A 23,647-nucleotide genomic window follows, 5' to 3' on the forward strand; every position below is an offset into this window, starting at 1 on the left:
AAAAATTTTCTCAAGTAAGCCTCAGAGGGAGCACAGCCCTGCCAACACTTTAATTTCAGGTTTCTGGAATGCACCAGAATGAATTCACAGCACATTATAAGAAACCTATGAGAGAATAATTTTTCCCTGTTTGAAACTACTATTTTTTTTGTTTTAAGCTGCTAATTTGTTATGAGTGCCCTAATAAATAAACTCTCTTTCTGTCTTCAGCAAAACATTTCTGGTTGCTCTTGGGACTTTTTCTGGCTTAAAAAGCTCTCTCTCCTTACTCTCCTGACACTCCTAATTAGAAGATCACTGGTTATTTGAATATTTGAGAATACAGTTAATCAAATTTTAAATAAATAAATTTAAATTCTCAGCTTATTTTCTTCCACTATCAGGTATTTCATTAAATGTTATTAAATAAAGTCATAAAATGTTTATTGATTAAAGAAAAGCCTACATGTAAATCTCTTGATTAGATAATACACAATGCATTAGGAAATAAATATATTAATAAGTGAAACAAATTCATAATTACCAGCTTGCTGTATAAATCAAGAGTAGGACTCATATTTAATTTTACACCTTGGCAAAAGTGTAAAGGTTTTTACAGTAACTTGCAAGGAGTTAATGTACTGTGAATTCATTCCACTGCATTGATTTCTGTGCTAGCTCACTGAAAGATGCCATTCTTTGGCCAAACCAAACTTTTGGAGGTAGATTTTCCTCATCATGTAACCCATAATTCAAAGTTTATAGCAACTTATTTCACTGTTCATGAATACAAATCATTGGCTGGATGTCCCAACAGGCCAACGTATTAAAAAATGACTCTCATCTCTGAAGTTCATTGTTGTGTGCACATCTTATCACGCTATAAACTTTCTTCTGTGCTACTGAGCTCTTTGCAGGATCTTGACTGTGAACGAAAAATGTGTACAACCACCTCGTTCTGGATGTTTCTACCATTAGAGGTTTTCCTGATGTCTCTTGTCTCCTATAGCAATTGTGTTTAAATGCTGGTGCAGCAACATGTGGGATACTGATGCAGCAGAATTCATTTCATCTAGTTAGGCTTAAGCTTCAGGAACTTTCAGTTGCTAGATCCTCTTGCAAATCATTAGACCTGAATTGACATTCATAACTTTGTTTTCTTTAAGAATACATCATTATACCTGGGAACTTCATAAAGTTCATGGAACGTAGAATTAAAAGGTAAAAAAATAAAAATAAAAACTTTAAATTTGATTTTCCATAAACTGTTTGAAGTACTCTCTTATAATCTTCAGAGCCCTCACACCTGTTCCAACACTGGCTGCTAGCATAGAGTCTGGTTTCTCCTGGAGACCACAGACCAGATGGAGATTTCCAGATCCCTCATATTAGCAGCAAGCTGAGCCTGACAAGTGGGTTTCTGTATCTTCTACCGTTTCCTACAGTAACAGCAGCCCCAGTGTTATTGGCTTTCATATTGGACTTAGGAGTTGCCTTTGTCATTGTTTTAATCACAAAGGTCCTGAGTTGAGGGGCACAGTTCATTAGAAGAGGCCCAGCCCTTCAGTTCCAGCTGACTGTTGCGATGCTGGAAGAATCCAGGCATTCCCAGATTGTCTGCATGTTTATGAGAAGTTAAAATCTTCTTTTCATATGCAAGTCCCAGTTTTTAACTCTTAGCCTGCAAATAAATAAATATATAAATTCACCAACAAATAAGCAATGTGTATATAAATAAAATAAATAGCACATTCATGTAATATATAATATTTTTAAAATTTTTTAAAATGTATAAAATATATAAATAAGCCCAGGGATAAATCCATCCTTTTGGCCTAACAAAATGGTTAGATTCAAGTCAGAGTTCCCTTAGAGATTCAAGAGATGAAGAAAAAAATAACAGAAACACATTTGTTCTCAGCATGTATATTTCTGAATCTGATGGGATACATGGAGGCATCTGTGTACTCATAGACTGGAGAGTGCTCTATTAGACCCAGCTTAATTAGGGAATGAAGTTCCATTGAAAGAGCAGATTCACTGGTAAATTTGAAGATAGTAATTTTCATTTACATGGCATATTATTTATGCATCTATGTCAAAACTAGCTGAACATTAGTAGTATTGTATCATCCTTTTATTGTCTTGCTCTTCAGCAACCTGCATATCTATTTTTATCAGCTTTGTGGTCTTTTAAAAGTAAAAAACCGAGGCAATTGTCATTTCACTTCTGAGTTTTCCAGTAGTCTCTTCATCAAGGGCCCTTATCCGAGGCTATCTCTTCTTCACTCCAGTAGCATACCCACATTACTATCAGAATTCGAGCCAGTGCCATGGCTCAATAGGCTAATCCTCTGCCTAGCGGCGCCGGCACACCGGGTTCTAGTCCCGGTCGGGGCACCGATCCTGTCCCGGTTGCCCCTCTTCCAGGCCAGCTCTCTGCTATGGCCCGGGAGTGCAGTGGAGGATGGCCCAAGTGCTTGGGCCCTGCACCCCATGGGAGACCAGGAGAAGCACCTGGCTCCTGCCATCGGATCAGCGCGGTGCGCCGGCCGCGGCGGCCATTGGAGGGTGAACCAACGGCAAAAGGAAGACCTTTCTCTCTGTCTCTCTCTCTCTCACTGTCCACTCTGCCTGTCAAAAATAATAATAAAAAAAAAAAGAATTCTTACTCATTTATCTAAGCATTCCAGCATGACCTCCCAGTGTGGCCCCATACTAGCCTAGCCAAATTTGTCTTGCTTTTCAAACGTATACCTTTGTATGGAAGATTTTCCCTGTTTACTTATGACCATTTGGGGTTAATTCCTGTCTTCCTCATTTAATTTGTGGTCTCTCCCCTGCCTGGATTGCCTTATAAATTCCCAACAGTTTATCAAAAATCTGCCTTACTGTGATGGTTATTTATTTTTGTGAGGTCATGACACAGAGTTTTACTATGGGAGATATTTTTATGGTAAATGATGAGACGTGGAATGAATTAGAAGACAGAAACAGAAGACCCATTGTCCAGTTAAGGGGCCACTCTAATAGTCCAAGGAGGAGAAAATGAGTGCCTAGTCTGACCAGTGGCAGCAGACTTGGAAAGATGGAGATGGACTCAAGGAACAATCGATTTATTGCCCCAGTACAGAATCTCTTTTTGTCAATGTTATCCTAGCCTTAAATTTACATGGAAATGATCTGGAGTGGAAACCAAATTTGAAAATTATTACCCTATAATTTTTATGTTGAAATATCTTTACAGAATTATATTCTCTATCAATCACTAGCCCCCAAAACATGATAAGGAAAGAACATTTTTACTTTGCTATATAGATTTCAGTTGCATTAAAATATTAGTATGTCATTTATATTGTATGCTAATATTTTCCCACAAAATTCTACTTATTATATTTTTTGACCCTTATGGCATTATTGAGAGTTAGAAAGGAAAAGTGTTGCTCCATTCTTACTTTTGTTTGAGGAAACAACTATTGAGATTTAATATTTTATCCAAGATCACAGAAGGTTAGACCTTGACTTATAATCCATATTGCCCGTGCTTTTTTAAAAAATAATAAATTATAAATGTTCCTGAAATATATACAGAGGCTCCACTTTTACAAAGTCACATTCTCATTTGATTGTGCTGTTCATTCTGTTCAGAATCTGCTAACTGCTGATACAGCTTAACTTTATTTTCTCAGGACACTGTATTCATTCTCAAAATAGTCTAAATATTTGCTCCATGGCGCTTGTTAGTTCACCTCTGAAGACACCATTTGCTATGCCAAGGTTGATCCATCAAGGGGATAGGTGATAGGAACAAACAGAACAGATAAAAACCTCAATGGTTGAGAAGCACTCACAATCCATGTCCATCTTGTGTCACCTGGAGGCTCTGCTCAAGGTCATCTTCCCTCTAGACATTGGCTGAGGAGCAGCTAATATCTGGAACATTGCTGGCCTTTGTAGCATACATAAAGAAAAGGTGTGGGGCCTGCACTGTGGTGTAGTAGGCTAAGCCTCCGCCTGCAGTGCCAGCATCCCATGATGCTCCAGTTTGTGTCTTCTTCTGATCCAGCTCTCTGCCATGGCCTGGGAAAGCAGTGGAAGATGGTCCAAGTGCTGGGGCCCCTACACCCACATGAGGGACCTGGGAGAAGCTCCTGGCCCCTGGCTTCACATTAGCTCAGCTCTGGCCGTTGTAACCATTTGGGAGTGAACCAGTGGATGGAAGATCTTTGTCTCTGTCTTTCCCTCTTCTGTCTGTAACTCTACCTCTCAGATAAATAAATAAAAATAAAATTTTAAAAAACAAGAAAAAAATGTATGACAGATCGTGCTTCAGCTCTTAAATCTCCTATATAGAGGTGACACACATCATTGGATAAAGCAAATTATAAAAGTCACACCTAACTTAAAGCAGCAGGCCAGTACATTTAACCATATGTCCAAGAATGGAACCTGAAATATTTGGGGAATACATAGATGAATACAAGACAAACTTGAAGATCATCTCTCAGAAACCTTAAAGGCAATGTAAAGCACATGGTGTGTGGTATAGTTTAAGATGAAATTCTCCTAGTGTAAGATTTGAGGAAAGGAACTCATATAGACCATTGAAGCCTCTCTTCTAATATTTGGTAATATTGACTTGTTAATAATATATGTGTCTTTGCAGGTTACAGATATTAAGTTTATTATGAGTTAAAGCTTCAGGTACTTTAGTTTTAACAATACTACTTGCAGTAAGGAGAGAAGCCACCTGCGTATGTATAGTCCTAACTGAGCATCTCTTTAGTCTGCCTGGAGGAACTTGCACAAGGTAGTTAAGGTTGAAGTTTGTAATTAATACACAGTTATTCTTAAGTGTTGAAACTTAACTGAAAAGTGATGCCTGTTAAATATAAGAGTGGGAATAAGAGAGGGAAGAGATGTACAATTTGGGACATGCTCAATCGGACTTGCCCCAAATGGTAGAGTTAGAAACATACCAGGGGATTCCAATTCAATCCCATCAAGGTGGCATGTACCAATGCCATCTCACTAGTCCAAGTGATCAATTTCAGTTCACAACCGATGGCTCTGATAGGTCTAAGAATCAAAGGGATCACACAAACAAGACAAGTGTCTGTTCACAATTGACCATAATGATAGGACTAAGAATCAAAGGGATCACATAAACAAGACTAGTTTCTGAAAATACTAACTGATAGAATAAAAAAAAAAAGGGAGAGAACGATCCAACATGGGAAGCAGGATACACAGCAGACTCATAGAATGGCAGATGTCCTAAACAGCACTCTGGCCTCAAAAACAGCCCTTAAGGCATTCAGATCTGGCTGAAGAGCCCATGAGAGTATTTTAGGCATGGAAAGCCAAGACACTCTGGGAAAAAAAAAATGACCTAAATGAAAGATCTCTGCAAGTGAGATCCCACTAGAAAGAACGGGCCATCAAAGAAGGAGGTACCTTTCTCCGAAGGGAGGAAGGGAGGAGAGAACTTCCACTTTGACTATGACCTTGTCTAAATATGATCAGAGTTGGCGAACTCAAAAGGCTTCCATAACCTTGGCAACTCATGACAAGAGCCTAGGGAGATTACTGATGCCATAAACAAGAGTGTCAATTTGTTAAGTCAACAACAGTAGTCACTGTGTACTTACTCCTCATGTAGGATCTCTGTCCTTAATGTGCTGTACATTGTGATTTAATGCTATAACTAGTACTCAAACAGTACTTTACACTTTGTGTTTCTGTGTGGGTGCAAACTGTTGAAATCTTTATTTAATATATATATTATAAACTGATCTTCTGTATATAAAGAGAATTGAAAATGAATCTTGATGTGAATGGAAGAGGAGAGGATTTGGGAGAGGGGAGGGTTGTGGGTGGGAGGGAAGTTATGGGCAGGTCGGGGGGAAGCCATTGTAATCCATAAGCTGTACTTTGGAAATTTATATTCTTTAAATAAAAGTAAAAAAACAAAAGTGTCTATGCGAACAACTGGAGGTACCATCTTGATTAAATTCCTCAAACCAGTTTAAAAGATCTATTTTCACTAGAATGTCCTAGAAAATTGAAGTCAAAATCTATTCATAATACCTCAAATTAAAAATGTGTGTGTGTGTGTGTGTGTGGTAAAACCTAAGTATTTGATTATATATCAGACTGTTGACTGATAAATTCCAAAATATGAATGACTTCAAGGGAAGGGTTCATTCTCTACCTTGTTATCCAGCACTAAAGACAGTATTCTGGCCAGCGCCGCGGCTCACTAGGCTAATCCTCCGCCTTGTGGCGCCGGCACACCGGGTTCTAGTCCCGGTCGGGGCACCGATCCTGTCCCAGTTGCCCCTCTTCCAGGCCAGCTCTCTGCTGTGGCCTGGGAGTGCAGTGGAGGATGGCCCAAGTGCTTGGGCCCTGCATCCCATGGGAGATCAGGATAAGCACTTGGCTCCTGGTTTCGGATCAGCGCGGTGCGCCGGCCGCAGCGCGCCAACCGTGGCGGCCATTGGAGGGTGAACCAACGGCAAAGGAAGACCTTTCACTCTGTCTCTCTCTCTCACTGTCCACTCTGCTTGTCAAAAAAAAAAAAAAAAAAGGACAGTATTCTGAGGCCATAATAATGATAATAATGATTTTTTTTTCCTGCTTAATGGAAGCTGACTGTCTCCATCAAGTCTCGCCCAAGTTCCCTGCCTACTTCTGTTAAGTCTGTAAAAAGAAGCTTTTGTCCTAGGTGAACTTGAACGACTCATTTACATCTAAAGTAAGTGTAGCAGTGAATTTTGGTTTTTTTAAGATTTATTTGTCTGATAGGGAGAGACAGAGAGAGAGAGAGAGAGAGAGAGAGAGAGAGAGAGAAATCCATTGGTTATTCCTCAAATGGTCACATATCTGGGATAGGCCAAAGGCCAGAGCCTGGGACTGCATTCTTGTCTCCCACATGGGTGGCAGGGATCTGGGCACTTGGACCTTTTCTGCAACCTTCCCAGGCACATTAGTATAGAGCTGGATCAGAAAGGGGCAGCCAGGACCCAAACATCACTCTGATGTGAGGTGCAGCGTAATTTACTACACCACAACCCCAGCCCCATGAATTATGTTTTTGATTAAGGAAGCTGAAAGACAATTAAATGACTGTTTTTCTTAGAGATACAATAAAATTCAATGTCATTGCTCTACAAAAGATTTGAGCTTTCAGTAATCCAATAAAGCTTTTTATTTTTCAATGCATTATTTGAACTGTGTAACTTCTAAATCAAGTATTTTTCTGATAGCTTATGAGGTTACATATCCAAAGAGAATTCCTTGTTACTTTCAATACATTAGCATCATTTTATGATATCTAATATTATATTATCTGCATTGATGACTTTTATATAATGTAAAATATTTACTAGACAATATCATTTTCAATTATCTTCCTTTTAATAATTCAAAATTTAAAAAAGAAGAGATAGCAATAATTTAGATACTTTTTAACTCTTCCCTCTTCATTTCTTCTGAGACACAAACATGATTGAAACCACCTTTTAAAAATTTATCATTCATTTATTGGAAATGCAGAGGGACAAGCAGAGAAACCCTGGCGGGGACGTGAGGAGGGATGGGAGCACTTTAATCTACAGGTTTACTTTCCAAATGGCCCAAACAGCTGAAGTTGGCCCAGATGGAAGCCAGGAGGCTTGCATTCCATCTGGGTCTCCCATGAGGCTGACAAGGACCCAAGTACCTGAGTCATCACCTGCTGCCTCCCAAGGTGTGCATTAGCACCAAGCTTGATCAGAAGCAGAGGCAGGACTGGAAACCAAGCACTCCAATACGGGTGATGGTGTTCTAAGGGGTGGCTTAACTGCTGAGCCACAACACTGACCCTTAAAACCATCATTGGCAATTACTATCCATGATGGTGTTCCCAGGCCAAGATGTAAATTCTTTAAAGTAAGTGGGCAATACTATTGGTTTATCTACATTTTCACACACTAATGGATTGAGATTTTAAATAAAGGATTTACACCATCAGTTATTCCTTTAATAACAATGGCAAAGTATTGATCTAACATCTCAAATTGTCTTTTTTTGGATAATGTAAAAAATGTCTGCTGGGGGCCGGCACTGTGGCGCAGCAGGTTAATGCCCTGGCCTGAGGTGCCAGCATCACCTGTGGGCGCCCGTTTGAGACCTGGCTGCTCCACTTCCTCTCTGGCTCTCTGCTGTGGCCTGGGAAAGCAGTAGAGGATGTCCCAGGTCCTTGTGCCCCTGTACCCACGTGGAGACCCGGAAGAGGCTCCTGGCCTCTTGCAGTGGAGAGTGAACCAGCGGATAGGGGACCTCTCTCTTTCTCTCTCTCTCCTCTCTCTGTGTAACTCTTTCAAATAAAATAAATAAATCTTTAAAAAAAAGTCTGCTAATTTTTCCCTTCTTTCCCAAACAAATATATCTTTAAAACAATCTGATTTAAGTCATTGCATACTATATTGCATACTATTAAGTATAGTATATTTTCACTAAAAAATTGGAGTATTCAAAAGATTTATGGAAAATAAAAGTAAAATATAAGTGGGGTTGACATCATGGCACAGAGAGTTAAGCTGATACTTGTAATGCTGCCCTTTAGACGAGTGCCAGTTTGAATCCTGACAGCTGTGCTTCTGATCTAGCTCCCTGCTAACGAACCAGAGAAAGCAGTGATGACCTGAATACCTGCTCTCACCTACCCATGTGGGAGACCTGATTATAGAGTTCCTGGTTCCTGGCTTTGTCCTGGCCCAGCCCAGGTCACTGTGACCCAACAGATGAAGGATCTCTGTATTTCTTTTTCAGTCTATTTCAGACTCTCTCAGTCACTCTGCCTTTCAAATAAATGAAATCTTTAAAAAAAAGATCAATTTATAGGAGGATGTTTGGCTCTGGTGAAGACACTGCTTGGGGTGCCACCCTGAGTTTGAGTCCCACCTCCGCTTCCAATTCCAAATTACTGCTAGTGCATGCCCTGTGAGACAGCAGGGGAAATTTCAACTAGTTGTATCCTGCTACTCACGTGGAAGACCCAGACTGAGTGCTCGGATCTTGCATCAGCTGGGCCATGCCCTGGCTCTGGTGGGCATTTGGAGAGTGAAACAGATTATAGAAAATATCCCTGTGTCTGTCTTTATGCATTTCAAATGAATAAGACATAAATATGTCTTAAAAATAATTTATCTTGGTGCAAACGGTTTTGGGAATCCATGTAGTTTTTCCTCATCATACACATTTCCCAGGAACATTCTGAAGGTTCTTTGTATACTGACAAATGCCTTCTAGAATTATTACAATGTATAAATTAAAATCATAGAACTCTAAATATTGCAAAATGAACATATGCTATCATTTTATCTCACAAGATTTTCCCAGATCTTGTTCAGTATTTTTTAAAAATGTTTCCCTGTTTTATTTTTGGTACTGCAATTTCATCATTTAGGTACAATGGCAGTAAATGGACTGTCCAAAAGATGTTCCCTGAGACTTTACACTGTAGGATAATATTAGTAAATTAGGTTGTTTTCTCAGGTTTAATATGATCAGCATCTGCATCTTCTACAAATTTCGAAATGAAATCTTATATTGGGAAAAATTAAAATTACTGCCTGAATAATGGAGAAGGAAAAGCACAGAGGTAATATTCTGGGAAGTAGTTTTTTAATAGGATCATCTATGCAGAAAGCTTTATCCATTTGCTAAGCTAAGGAGGTGAGCGTTTGAGAACTAGTAATACAGATTGAAAAGACATTTTACCATAGAGCCCTGGGCTTCAGCTAGAGTTGGTGTGTCTTTAAATAAATACCTTTGCTCATAACATGGATGCAGTCACCACTAATGATCATATTCAGTCCATCTTCTTCTATAATAAGTTAATTTAGAGCACTGATTATGTGCAATGTCTATAGTTAACAAAATTACCTTTTTGCATATATGCTGCACTGATAATTCTGTCATGGCTACTTCATACCTAATTTCCTATGTGCTCAGATAACTAAAATAGAACACTAAAGCATCTCTGTGCCAGGTAACGTGATGACACAGCCGTGTTTTCCTCATATAAAATGCAGTGTGAAATAATTTTTGATAGAAAAAATGCTTTTTCCATAGCAGTTGGGTTTAGATTTATGAATGTACCAGTGAAGTGTTTTCCAGATGGGAACAGCTATTTTGTGGTCTGTTTGATGGAAAGGAGTTTCTAAAACATTAGTGAGGTTTCTGTAATTAGCAACTGGAAATCTCATGACAGGTTAACCAGGTAGACAGTCAAATTTCAGCTCCCCAAAGCTGTTAGTATTAAGTATGTGGGTAAAACTAATCCTTTCAATTATGAGATAGGTATAAGAATATGCAATTATTAATATTCCTCACTATGGACTTTCCTTTGGGGTATACACTAGCATGAAAATAATTTCTCTGAAAAATAAGCATCTCTATTGCTTAGTCCTGCTGAATTTCAAAATTATTTTATACTCGTTGAGTTTATAACCTTGGCGTTCATAGGGATCCCTTGGGTTTATTTCTTATCATGTGGAAAGAGAAAAAATGTAGTGCTAGAGGCTTGCTAATTAAAATCCTTAAATATGCAAATATAAATGAAAATGATTTAAACTCTCATTTGATTAAAAGAACATCTACTTCAAAATCTCTTTAAAAATAGAACATCTATAGATGCTCAAATATGTAAAGTTTGTTTATATTACATCTTCTGGATTTCAGATTTTCCTATTTAAAGCATGCCCATGCCATGAATTTCTGAATTTCTAGTCTTCTTTTCAGTGAGCAAAAAATAAAATAATTTTGTGACTCAGTTTCTCTGTAATATTAAGTAAGGCTTGTGAATTTTCTGTAGCCCTTTATTTAGCTTTTATTATTGTGCACTGAACTGGAGCTCGGAGTGCCTTCACAATGGCTATAGAATTAAACAAGAGAGAGTTAGTCTTTCAGTAGTCTCAATTAGAGCAATTTTTTCCACTCTGAGAAGATCTGGATTTGCTGCATTCTTATCAATGAATATTATTTGTGAAATTTAAAGGTACACTAATATTAATGTAAAGGGGAGAGGGAGAGAGAGAGAGGAAGGGAGAAAGGAAGAGAGGGAGAGGGGGAGAGAGGAAGAGAGAGGGAGAGAGAGAGAGAAGGAGAGAGGGAGAGAGAGAGAGAGAGGAGAGAGGGAGAGGAAGACAGAGAGAGGGGGAGAGAGAGGGAGACAGGGAGAGGGAGAGAATGTCAAGAAGAGAAGACTTGAAAAGAGCCTGGAAAAGAGTTGGAAATGTATCAGATAGAGGTGAAGAGGTTGCCTTATAAAGGTTTTATCTGTACCTTTTCAATTTAAATATAAAATAAGAAGAAAAATAATGGGGATGCACACAAATATATTCCTAGGAAACTGAAAGACTCTTCATGCATTGCTTTCTATTTTTCTGATTGAGAAAGCACTGAGATCTTAAGAGTGTAAAAGCAGGTGGAGCAGGTTTGAAGGAGCTGGTATGCAGAAAGAGAATTAGAAGAAAGCACAGAGGAATGGCCAGGCTGGGAGAGAACATGGTTGAAGATGGAAACTATGCACTAAAGTATTGCCGGTGTGGTATAAGTGATTTCTTCATTTACTTCCCGTAGTCCTGTTTAAGCAGAGAGAAGGAGAACATTTCGTCTCATGCAGGGCTGATGTTTTGACAGTGTGGCATGGCAGAAGGGCACTAGGACAAGGAGTTCAACTATATTGGTCAGAGAATAGTTACAGTATCGAATCAGGGACATCAATTGGTTAGGAAAATGACTTATTCTGAAAGAATAAAAGCATACCTATTATTGGAGAAGGTGAATTAGTCTGTGTAGGTATAATTTCAGATACAGGAAAAGGAAGCAAAAACAAATTAGGGAGGTAGTTCTCAGCCCAGATTGTACATTAGGATCACCTGAGTTTCTTTACAAACTAATGATGTCAGGGTCCCATCCTCTGAGATTCTGGCTTAATTAGTTTATGATCTGTGTCCAGCAATGCAGTTATACTTTACAGCCACGGTCTACAGCCATTGCTTAGAACTTTCATCATTAATTTGATTTTTGTTTTGCAAAATGGGCTGGTTGGTATTTTATTTGCAAGGCAGTGGGGCATTAGTAAAATTTTTATACAAAGGGGTAATGTAATTATCATGTATTTTAGAAAAGAATATTTTACTCAGAGTGATTAATAGATACCAAAGAGAATAATTAGAAAGAAACACCAGTAGAGAGAACATTGCATTATTCTGAGTGAGATATGGTGAGCTCCCAAACAGGGGACTGACAAGAGAATTGTAAGTGAAGGGGCATATTTATGGTTTTGCAATGTAAGAATTTATGAAATGTATTAATGCATATGTAGAATGATGAGGGCATCTATGATGAATTGAGATTTTTTTATGTTGGATAATTATTAGTTGTTAATCATTGCACAATAAATCACCACAGCCTTTGCAGCCCAAAACCACCTTTATTGTATTATAGCTTCCATGGGTGAAGAGTCCAGGCACGGCTTTTCTAGATTCTCTGAAGAAATAGCAGGACTATAATCCAGGTGTGGGCCAAGGCTGAGGTCTCAGCAGAGGGTTGACTGTGGAAAGCTCTTCTGGGCATCCTCTGAGCTTTGGCAGAATTCATTCCCAGGCAGTTGGAGAACTGAGGTCCCTGTTTCTTGCTGGCTGACACCCAGTGGCTGCCCTCAAGTCCTGGTGGCTGCTCCTAATTCTCTACCACATGGTCCCTTTATTTGTATTTCATAGCATGGCAGGACGATCTGTCCACAAATAGAACCCTATACGGGAACCTGCTGTAAAGTTCATTGTTACAGAGATGAGGAGAGAAGTGAAACTTTCCAACAGAAGTTCTCATCTCACATCTTCAGGAGAGGATATTTCTAGAGAAACTGGGAGAAATTTCCCTTGTTCTCCATCATTTTACAGTGGCACCCTGATTATCTTTCCTGCTCTGACCTGGGTTGTGTGCCTTCATGTGGTACCCAAAAGATAAAATACCCTAGTCAGTGTCTCTTTACTTTCTTATTTGATCCGTCTCAGTTTCTTGTTGACTTAAGCACTTGTCAGATTCCTAAGTTGGGGTGTGGGTTAGCAAGTTTGACTTTCATGTTTGTGCTTACACAGGGGATGCTCCAGATTCTGGCCTTGAGCTGGACTCACAAGAGCCCTGGAGGTGCTACCTGACCACACATAACTGAATCATCTTTCTCCCTCTCTGTGAGGACCACCTATTCTGTTGTCTCTTCTGGATCCATTCTCCTTTGCTTTGGATTTGTTGAAAATTGTTATGAAGGAGGTTGAAGCAAAGTTCCAAGAGTGAAATTACCATGTGCTATACTTGGTTTGTGTGTGGGGGGAAGTTGTCTTATTTTCCCTTATTTGGGACACTATGCTGTGAAATTCAATTAACCGAAGGTCCTAGAATTCTCCTAAAACCTAGTATTTGTTTCTTTGACAAAATTTAAGCTAGCATTAATAAACTGAAAAGAGAAAATGCTTGGCCATTTTAGCTGTGATTTATGGCCATTTCATATTGCAATCTTCCTTGTAATTCATAATTTTTATACCATTTCTGGTGTGTAAAATTCATTGTCTTATAAGTATAGAGTTCAATTTCCAATTAAAGATTCTAAAAAGGCTCAGTACCACTTTTATGGACCTTTCACCTGATTGTCAGGCTCACCAGAATGATCTCCTTTTTGTTTCATTGAAACTAATCAATTTGGTGCTAGCATTGTGGTGGAGTGGGTTAAAGCCCCAGGCTTGAGCACCAGCATCCCGCTGCTCCACTGTGTATCCAGATCCCTGCTATGGCCTGGGAAAGCAGCAGATGATGGCCCAAGTCCTTGGGCCCCTGCCCTCATGTTGGAAACCTGGAGGAACCTCCTGGCTCCTTGCTTTGGATAGGCTCAGCTCTGGCCACTGTAGTCATTTGGGGAGTGAAACAGCAAATGGAAAATCTCTCTTTCTCTCTGTCTCTGTCTCTCTAACTCTGTTTTTCAACTAAATAAAACAAATGTTTAAAAAAAGAAACTAATCCATTTATTTGACACACTAACTATATTTGTTATGTTCCCTTCACTTTCGCCATTGTCCATAACCTGATTACCAAAATGGCATCCTGTCACATTCACAATGCCTACCCACACTCAAAAAGAAGAGATTATACATGCATGTATAGCAGGGTGCAGTAATGAAATGCTGTTGCAGTTACTTGAGGTGAGGAATGTAAGAGACTTAGAATATTTTAGAAGAAATGGATATCTTGTGAATTTGGGGTAATTTGGTATCCAAGTATAGTTTTTAAGTAGGTAGTATAGAGTTCAGTAGGAACATCAGTCTTGGAGATATTTATTGTAGTTATCATAGAGGTAGTAATTAATTTTTTAAAAAATTATTCATTTATTTGAAAGGAAGAGTTGCAGCGAGAGAGAGAGAAATCTTCCATCTGCTAGTTCAATCCCCAAATGGCCACAGAGGCCAGTCCTGGGCCACGCCAAAGCCAGGAGTGTGGAACTCCTCCTGGATCTCCCATGTGGGTGGCAGGAGCCCAAGTACTTGGGTCATTTTCCACTGCTTTCTCAAATGTATTAGTAGGGAGCTGGATCAGAAGTGGAGCAGCCAGTTCTGAAACTAGCACTCATATAGGGTGTCAGCATTGCAAAATATGGCTCAACCTAGTGTGCTACAATGCTGGCCCCAAGAGAGCTAGTAGTTAAAAGACTGAAATTATACAGGGAAATATTATATTAAGAAATAGGCTTGGGGCTGGTGTTGTATATAGCAGGAAAAGCCACCAGCTTTCATGCTGGCATCCCATATGGGCTCTGGCTCATGTTCAGCTGCTCCACTTCTGATCCAGCTCCCTGGTAACAGCCCAGGAAAAACAACAGAAGATGGCCCAGGTGTTTGAGCCCGTTCTACCTAGTGGGAAACTTGGATGAGTTCAAAGCAGCTGGCTTAGCCTATCCCAGTACTGCCCACTGCAGCCATCTGGAGAGTAACCAGAGGACGGAAGATTTTCTCTCTCTCTGTCTCTCCCTCTCTCTGCAACTCTGACTTTCAAAATAAAGAAAGAAACCTTACAAAAAAAAATTGGCTAAGGACAGGAGCAATGTCATGTAGAGCTAAAACTTTTGGAGCTGTATTTCAACACATTATCTCATGATTCCAGTGCAGTTTCCCATTGCCAACTCTTTTACTATTCCTCTATTTTTTCTTTCAATAATATCCTGATCTTTGTAATTTGTGATTCACTTTCTGGCCTCCTATTTCCTCCACCAAGCCACACTAAATGGAAGCGAGAATCAATATGTTTCTTAGTGAAAGCCATGCAGGTCACAGACCTAGAAGAAATATTATCTCTAGGAGCTGGTGCTGTGGTGTAGCGGATAAAGCCACTGCCTGCAGTACCAGTAACCCATGTAGGCACCAGTTTGAGCCCTGGCTGCCCCACTTACTATCCAGCTCTCTGCTGTGGCCTGGGAAAGCAGTGGAAGATGGCCCAAGTCCTTGGCCCCTGCATCCACATGGGACACCCAGAAGAAGCTCCAGGCTCCTGGCTTTGGATGGGCCCATCTCCTGCCCACTCCACTGGGGCAGTCATTGGCAGTTGCAATGATTTGGGGAGGGAACCAGCAGATGGAAGACCTCTCTCTCTCTCTCTCTCTCTGCCTCTTCTTGTTTGTAATGCCTTTCAAATAAATAAATAAACCTTAAAAATAAAGTATTAACTCTATTATATTCCCTGTTGCAGATGTGAACTGCAGGAACTGTAGAACGGGGAACACAACCCCAACGAGGGGACGTGGTGCCTTCTTCAGTCCTGTACTGCATCTATTCTCCTTTTCAGAAAGTGAAACCAACTGTGTACTTTTTCCTGTTTCTTCCATCTCATACTTGTATATGCAGTAAACAGAAGGGCACAAGTTTAATTAAATGCTGAGGTTATTTATTTGTATCTTAAATCTTGGACCTTTTTATCTGCAGTAAAAATTCTTGAAGCTGCTGTAGCAGTATTGTTGAAAACCATGATCTGTGGTAATGGAAATGAAAGTGTATTTGATCAGTCTCTGTTCGTCAGTCTTCCCTCCCTTCTCAAATCTTTTTCCTTTCAGGTTATATTCAAGAAGAGTGTGTCGTTCCCTGCCCATTTGATTGCAAGTTAAGCGATTGGTCTAGCTGGGGCTCCTGCAGTTCATCCTGTGGGATTGGAGTGAGAATTCGATCCAAATGGCTGAAAGAGAAACCTTATAATGGAGGTCGACCATGTCCTAGACTAGATCTCAAGAATCAGGTAAAGTGCTTGAAGCAAAAAACAAAGACTACAGCTGTACCCATTATTATTTTCTGTTGAAATTGAAGCCATTTTCTTTAACAGGTAGCTCATGAAATGTTACTGTAAGGTCCAAAGAGGGTTAAAGAGGACAGAAAATAAAATTTTATAATTAATAATAGAAGAAGTTACCCACTTGCTAGTACCATTGAGAATATCCTGGTATCCTTAGCTGTGATAATATCTACAAATTTAAATCTGATTTTTAGATGATATTGACTTATAATCTGATATTATGGAATTTACATATTTATGAAAGTAATAGTAATACAATTGGGAGAATATAAGTTATTTATGACATAATTAGTGCTCTTTTCTGTCAACGCCAGAAATGGTGTTTTATTTTTTATTTCACCTGACTCTGTCCTGAATTTTTCATTCTCAATCTAACCAATTCTTCCAAAACTCTCATTGTCTCTTGACTATTTCTCCAACTGTTTTTCCTGAAGTCAAAGATGTTTTCATAAATAAAACTCTAGTAGATATATTTCATGTAGATGTCTAATAAAGTTCACTTTGTTTACTCATATAATAAGTCTAAAATTTAGTTAAGAATTATAATAAAGGATTTATTTATCCTATGAGTGAATGCAGATTATTAGATTAGGACTGAAATATCAGGTTTTTTTTTTAATCAGTTGAATTTATGGAGCACAAGATGATACCTAAAAGTTCTTAATTCATGTAAAGATGAAATTTGTCTCAGGTGGAGATGTAAAACCTTTGTGATTTGGAAACCTCTAACCAAATAGCTGCAAATGTAGCTATTACTAATTCTATTCCATTAGTTTCTCCTCTCTTACTTTCTTTTTGATTAGACACCATACAGGCTGTCTGACAAGTGGGGAATCATGTGTATCTGTTCTTAATTAGTTTGAATAGTGTGTGAAATTTTTTTTTGGACTTAAATATCATATGTGAGTTTGAGAACAGTATCTCTAGCCACTTTTTCCCCCAGTTTTTATAAAACTCACTGAGATGAAAAATGATCGGGTTCTAAGACAAGGCTTAGTTCCTGTGCTAGCCTTAGCTTTGAAGGTCATGTGGTAAAATAATGATCATAGTTTCTTCCCTTAAAAAAGAGAGAAACCCGTTGGGGAAAACAAAGCACAGGATGATACAATCAAGATAAAGGCTATGAAAAAGCCTCACAAGTGCAGGAGTCTGGTGAAGAGAAGAGCAAGATGTGATTAATGAAAAGAAGAGGGAGGCCATCAAAGCAGGCATAGGCTGCGGGGATCAGCTTTTCCAAGAAATGAAGGGTGCAGGTTTGTGGGCAGGAGGAGGGCTTTAGGGGAAAGGTTTTCAGACTGCTCGACCATCCCTAGGGGATTTCCCTGGTGTTAATAATGGAAAAGACCTACTGAGCACTTACAGTTCAAATAATTTATGGTAATTCTCATATCTTCCTCAAAACCACCGGTGAAAACTAATTACTTTTTACTGTAGTGCTACATGCTAATTTTAATATGCTAATTTTATGAACTAGGAAATTACCAAGGGATGAAAAGAACATTATCTAGGCAAAGACCTTAAGGTGACATTCAGTTTATGAAGGCAAATGTATAGAGGAAACCAATGTATAATGGTTCAAAGTGTGAATAATGCCGTAGCACTTGTATGTCTGTTATGACTTAGAGAAGTCTTGTTCCAAACATTTAATTGGGATATCACGTTTATAACCTGGAGAAGTGGTACAAGCTTGAAATTAAGTCCAAGTTCTTGAATGATTTAGATACATTCAATAAGTGAAAATTAATTGAAGGCAAGCCTGTATGGAGGGGGTGTTTCTAATTTTTGTGTTCAAGAAGGGAATTCTAGCTTGATAAAAATTGATTTTTTGTGATGCTCAGAAATGAATCCTGAGTTTGATTAGAAATGGAATTTAGTATGGCACTAATCTAAAATAAAAATGTGTCAGATAGCTAACATGCATGTGGCTAAATTAAACTTGAATCAAAAAACTTGACCCCAATCCATGCTCTATATCTTTTTAAAATTTATTTTTATAAAAAAACAACTGATTTCATTTTTGGGGTACAAAATGACATGACTTATGATTACAATATCAAATAATTAAATCAAATTGATTAACATGCACATCACCTCAAAATACTTATTTAGTAGTGAGAGCATCTGAAATTTACTCTACACCTTTGAAATATATGGTATAGTATTATTAACTGTTTTCATTATGCTGTGCAATAGATTATGGTTTTAAAAAGAAATCATTTCTCCTGAGGCTTTATAGCTTTTGACCATCATTTCCCTGTTCCCATTACCTCTCATCTTCTGATAGACAACATCTACTCTCTGTTTGAATGGTCAGTTGTTTTAAATTCCACATATGAGAACATGTGACATTTCAATTTCTGTCCCAGCCTTATTTCACTTAGCATAACGCTTTCCAGTGACATCTGTATTGTCACAAATTCCCGAATTTCTATCTTCTTTAAGGTTAGATAGTTTCCCATTGTGTTTATACATCACATTTTATTTATTCATTCATCTTCTATATACACTAAGATTGAGTTCATACTGTGGCTGTTGTAAATAGTGCTGTGCAGAACGTGGGAGTTCAGTATCCTTCCACATTCTGATTTCGAGTCTTTGGAGTATGTATCCAGAAGTAGAATTGCTGGATCACATGATAACTTTATTCTTAGTTTTTTGTAGAACCTCCATATGGTTTTTCCATAATGGCTGCATTTATTTACATTCCCACCAGCAGTGTACAGGGCTCCTTTGTCTCTACACATACTTTATGTCTTGACATAAGTTAATTGATCAGGGCAATAATTAATAACCCTCCCTCTTACTACTAAATCTGTAAATGGCAAGGGAAAATACTGTTGTCAAAACTCCTAAATTTAAAAAGAAGTTTCCAAAGCAAGCACACTTGCTCCTGTAAGTAGATTTGTGGGGAAAATCTTGTGGTGACTTTATTATATACTACTTCTTATATATAGTAGAATCCCACGTGTGTGTGTATGTGTGTGTAATTTTCTTTATAGAGTTTTGTTTGAAATGATTCATATTTTCTTAATCCATCTTACAATAAATTGGGCTGTCAGGGCTTTTCATAATTTAGGAAATATTCCTCAGCTTCTGTAATTTATGGCAATTCTCCTTCATAAGGTAATGCTGTTTGTTTCTCTAAATCAGAAATATGGTACAGCAGTAAAGCCAATGAAACTCTTGTAAGGTTTAGTTTTACTACTGATTTGAACTTAGCTGTCTCCTTTTCAACTAGTCTTTGGTTTCAGTTCATTTCCATTTTTTTTGAGGGGGAGGAATATATTATTGCCTATTCACCAATAAGTAAGAGGGGGTTTTTTTGGTTTTGTTTTGTTTTGTTTTTTTTTTAAGCAAGCACATTAGAGCATTAAAAAAGACACGTCTTTAGTACCTGAGCATGAGGAAGATACATTATGATCAAGATTAGTCTACCATACTATTCATAAAACATTGGGCTTTCTTGGGTGAATATTTATGTAAATGTTAATTTACCTGCATGTGCTAATTTTCCTCTTTTGATTCTCTTTAAAACATAAGGAATTCTTAAGGGTAAAGACTGTCTTTTTACTTTTGTAACCCATTCCAGTTCTACTACACTATCTTGTGGGTTGTCATATTACATTCATTGGATGCCTCATTCTTTCTGGGTGAGTGGTATTGACAAATAATAATCATAAATTTCATGAGTGTAACGAGTGTGGCATGATTAGATTAGGATAATTAGCATTTCTATCTCCTTATCATTTCTTTGTGTTTGGAACTGTTGGTCTCCTGTCTTGCAGTTCCTTATAAAATATATACTAACGGTTATAAACCGTAGTTATGCTACTATGCAGAACATTATTCCTCTTACTTCACAGTATTTTGGTACCCATTATCCAACCCCTGCTCTGTACCCACTCTTTCCACACTTCCCAGCTTCTAGTAATCACTACTCTACTGGCTTCTCCTTTGAGATAAACTTTTTAGTTTCCACATATGAGGGGGAACATTTGATATTAGCCTTTCTGTGCCTGGCTCATTTTATTTAATGACCTCCAGTTATATTTATTTTTCCACAAATAACAGGATTCCACCCTTTGAATGGCTGAGTAATATTCCGTTGTGTATCTCCCCACATAAAACATTTGTTCTCTAAATACATTTTTATAGGTGCAGTGATTTTGTTTGCAACTGAATGACGGTGCATAAATTGCATAAATGTGTCCTCTAGAAACATTTGCCATATCTTCCCCTCAAAAAGAGGTGATCGGAATTTCAAAATGATGAGTGTAATGCATTTTGCTTTTCATAGCAGGGTGGTAGTGTCTTTAAGAATGCTTTCATTTTTTTAACTTTTATTTAATGAATATAAATTTCCAAAGTACAGCTTATGGATTACAATGGCTTCCCCCCCACCCATAACTTCCCTCCCACCCACAACCACTCCGTCTCCCCTTCCATTCACATCAAGATTCATTTTCAATTCCCTTTTATACAGAAGATCAGTTTAGCATATATTATGTAAAGATTTCAACAGTTTGCACCCACATAGTAACACAAAGTGAAAAATACTGTTTGAGTACTAGTTATAGCTTTAAATCACAATGTACAGCACATTAAGGTCAGAGATTTCTTAACATTTTAACATCATCTCTTCCTTAGAAGAGACTTTCAGGTGAGGACAGTTTTCTGTGGGGAGCTAGCTTATGCTTCATTAACTGTTAGCATCATGTTAACATGCAGGAATAACCTAGCTGTCCTTCTGTGGGATAATTTGTTTACCAAGAAAAATATCTCCACACTTAAGGTTTAATTTGATGTAACCAGTTTTGGCATCTGGCTTCTTTTTCAGCCAGCCCAACTCCCACTAATCCTGCCCAACAAAATCATGCCCATAAGATCTCTGCTCACTTTGGCCTTAGTATTTTGATGGGAACACCAGACTGTAACTCGAGCAAGAGATGGATATATAAAAAGGCCCAAAATGACCTATGATTAAGTTACATTCAGGTGTACTGTTCTTGCATGTGAAGGCATAGTTGGTGGCTGTACTACAGGTAAGAACTTGTGTTAAGAATGATATATCACCTGTCATAGAATGAAGGGTGACTGGGTGATTTGTTCCTTAGGGTTATTTGGAGGACTTAATGGAGGCAGATACTCCCAAAACATTTCTTCTCTCGGCAACATAGTAATTACGCAAACTCCAGGTACACTGCACCTTCCAAGGGACAACCTGGAATGGCCTTTGCGGGCTGGTGTGCTTCCATTTGTTTCCTTCATGCTGCTTGACAGTTCCAAATCTGTGCTCCCTAAGTGTAGCATTGCACTCACTGATTGAGCTGAGTGGAGCACAGAGCGGACTCAGTGCTTCTGCTTTTGCCCAGCTCTAAACACAATGGCTGCCGCTTCTCAAGAGTTTCCTCTTCTCCATCATTAACTCACATGGCCCCTATTCTTGACCCTCTCAACCAAGAGCCCTGAGGCTTGTTAAAATCTTTAGAAGAAGCTTTGATCATTATTCTTGAGATCTTTCAGAGTCACTTAGGAGAGGCAGTTTTCCTGTTTGTTGTGCACTGGAACTGACACTTTATTAGGATCTTTTAACACTGGATGTTGCTACTCTGCATGCATCCAAACATCTTTATTTGTTATTCAAAATGTTTCTGTCTACTTCTAGAATGTTCTTCACTAGGCAGACTTGGCAAATACCCCTGAGGCAAGGTTTCAGGATTGCCTGAAGTCAGGTGTAAAATTGTAAATCTGGCAAATTTTCTCTTTGATATTTGTTCATTTTCTTCCCACAGCTCATTTCTCTATAACCCTTCCCTCCAAAAGCCCTAAAATATTGTAACTATTTTTAAATTAATTAATTAATTTTTAAGGAATATAAATTTCATAAATACAACTTTAGGAATATAGTTATTCTTCCCACCATACCTGCCCTCCCACCCACACTCTCCTTACCTTCTCCTCCTCTTCCTTCTCCCCTTCCCAGTCCCATTCTCCATTAAGATTCATTTTCAATTAACTTTGTACATAGAAGACCAACTCTAAGTAAAGATTTCAAACTTTTGCACACACACGCACATACACCAAAAAAAAAAAAAAACTGTTTGAGAACAAGTATCACAGTTAACGCTCATAATACAACTCATCGAGGACAGATTTCCTACATGGGAAGTTAGTGCACAGTGACTCCTGTTGTTTATTTAACAATTAACACTCTTATGTATGACATCAGTGACTGCTCGAGGCTCTTGACATAAGCTGCCTAGGCTATAGAAGCCTTTTGAATCCACAATCTCTGTTAGTATTTAGACAAGGCCATAAGCAAAGTGGAAGTTCTAAGTACTTTGCTAAAAAAATTAACAGAACTTGCTTTTCAAAAATTTTCTTTTTTAAAAAAATTTTTGTTTATTTGAAATTCAGAGTAACAAAAAAAGGAAGGATGGAGAGACAAAGAAAGAGATGTTCCATCCTCTGGTTCACTCCCCAAATGTCTGCAACGGTCATAGCCAGGTGCCTGGAACTCTGTCCGGGTCTGTCTCATGGATGTCACAGGCCCAACTTCTTGGGTCATCTTTCACTGTTTTCCCAAGTGCATTAGCAAGGAACTGAATCAGAGGCAGAGAAGCCAGGGCTGTAATTGGTACTCACATGGGAGACCAGCATCATAGACTCAACCTGCTGTGCCACAAGGCCAGCCCCTTAAATGTTTTCTGACCATTTATTAAGTAGCTTTAAATATAGAATGGGCAGCTCAAACACTGAAAGAATATGATTTTAACTATGAGTATGAATTTGTTACACTAAGCATACTTGTTAGAAAATTAAACCTAAACTGATGGGAGAGCTGTACCTTCTAAAAAAATTGCAAAGAAAATATGAATTTTCTTAAGACCTACTGGAAAGTAAGGTTCTAAATGGCAGAGTAACTATCTGGGTTTTTAGATTTTTGTTCAACTTTTATTTCAGTATTGAGTTAAATAACCCAAAAACAAGTGACCTCATTCCTATCGCAGGTCCCCACAAAACAGCATTTATTGGCTCATGATTTAAGCATATCCTAGTCTTTTGAATTTTGTAATTTATTGTCTCATAAACAATAGAAAAATCACTAAGATGATGAGGAGATTGCTATAAAAACAGTTTTACAGGCCTCTGCTCTGGACACTGTGGCTTAGTGCAGTTAGAGTGGATCTTGACGTGTGTTCGTTTGGTTCTTCTAATCAAGCAGACTATGGATACTACCAGGGTTGAGATTCTTGTTCACTGAGCCCACCACTTCTGTTTAATTCCAACC

General features: G+C 38.4%; 1 protein-coding gene across 1 annotated transcript in view; it reads left to right on the plus strand.

Annotated features, from left to right (window-relative positions):
• Nucleotides 1-23,647, plus strand: part of THSD7B (thrombospondin type 1 domain containing 7B) — an 864,031-nt gene that overhangs the window by 621,353 nt on the left and 219,031 nt on the right. The window contains exon 14 of the mRNA XM_062199372.1: nucleotides 16,124-16,302. Coding sequence (XP_062055356.1) covers nucleotides 16,124-16,302 — 179 coding nt within the window. The remainder of the gene's footprint in view (nucleotides 1-16,123; nucleotides 16,303-23,647) is intronic.

The sequence above is a fragment of the Lepus europaeus genome, chromosome 1, assembly GCF_033115175.1.
Source record: "Lepus europaeus isolate LE1 chromosome 1, mLepTim1.pri, whole genome shotgun sequence".
NCBI classification, from domain to species: domain Eukaryota; kingdom Metazoa; phylum Chordata; class Mammalia; order Lagomorpha; family Leporidae; genus Lepus; species Lepus europaeus.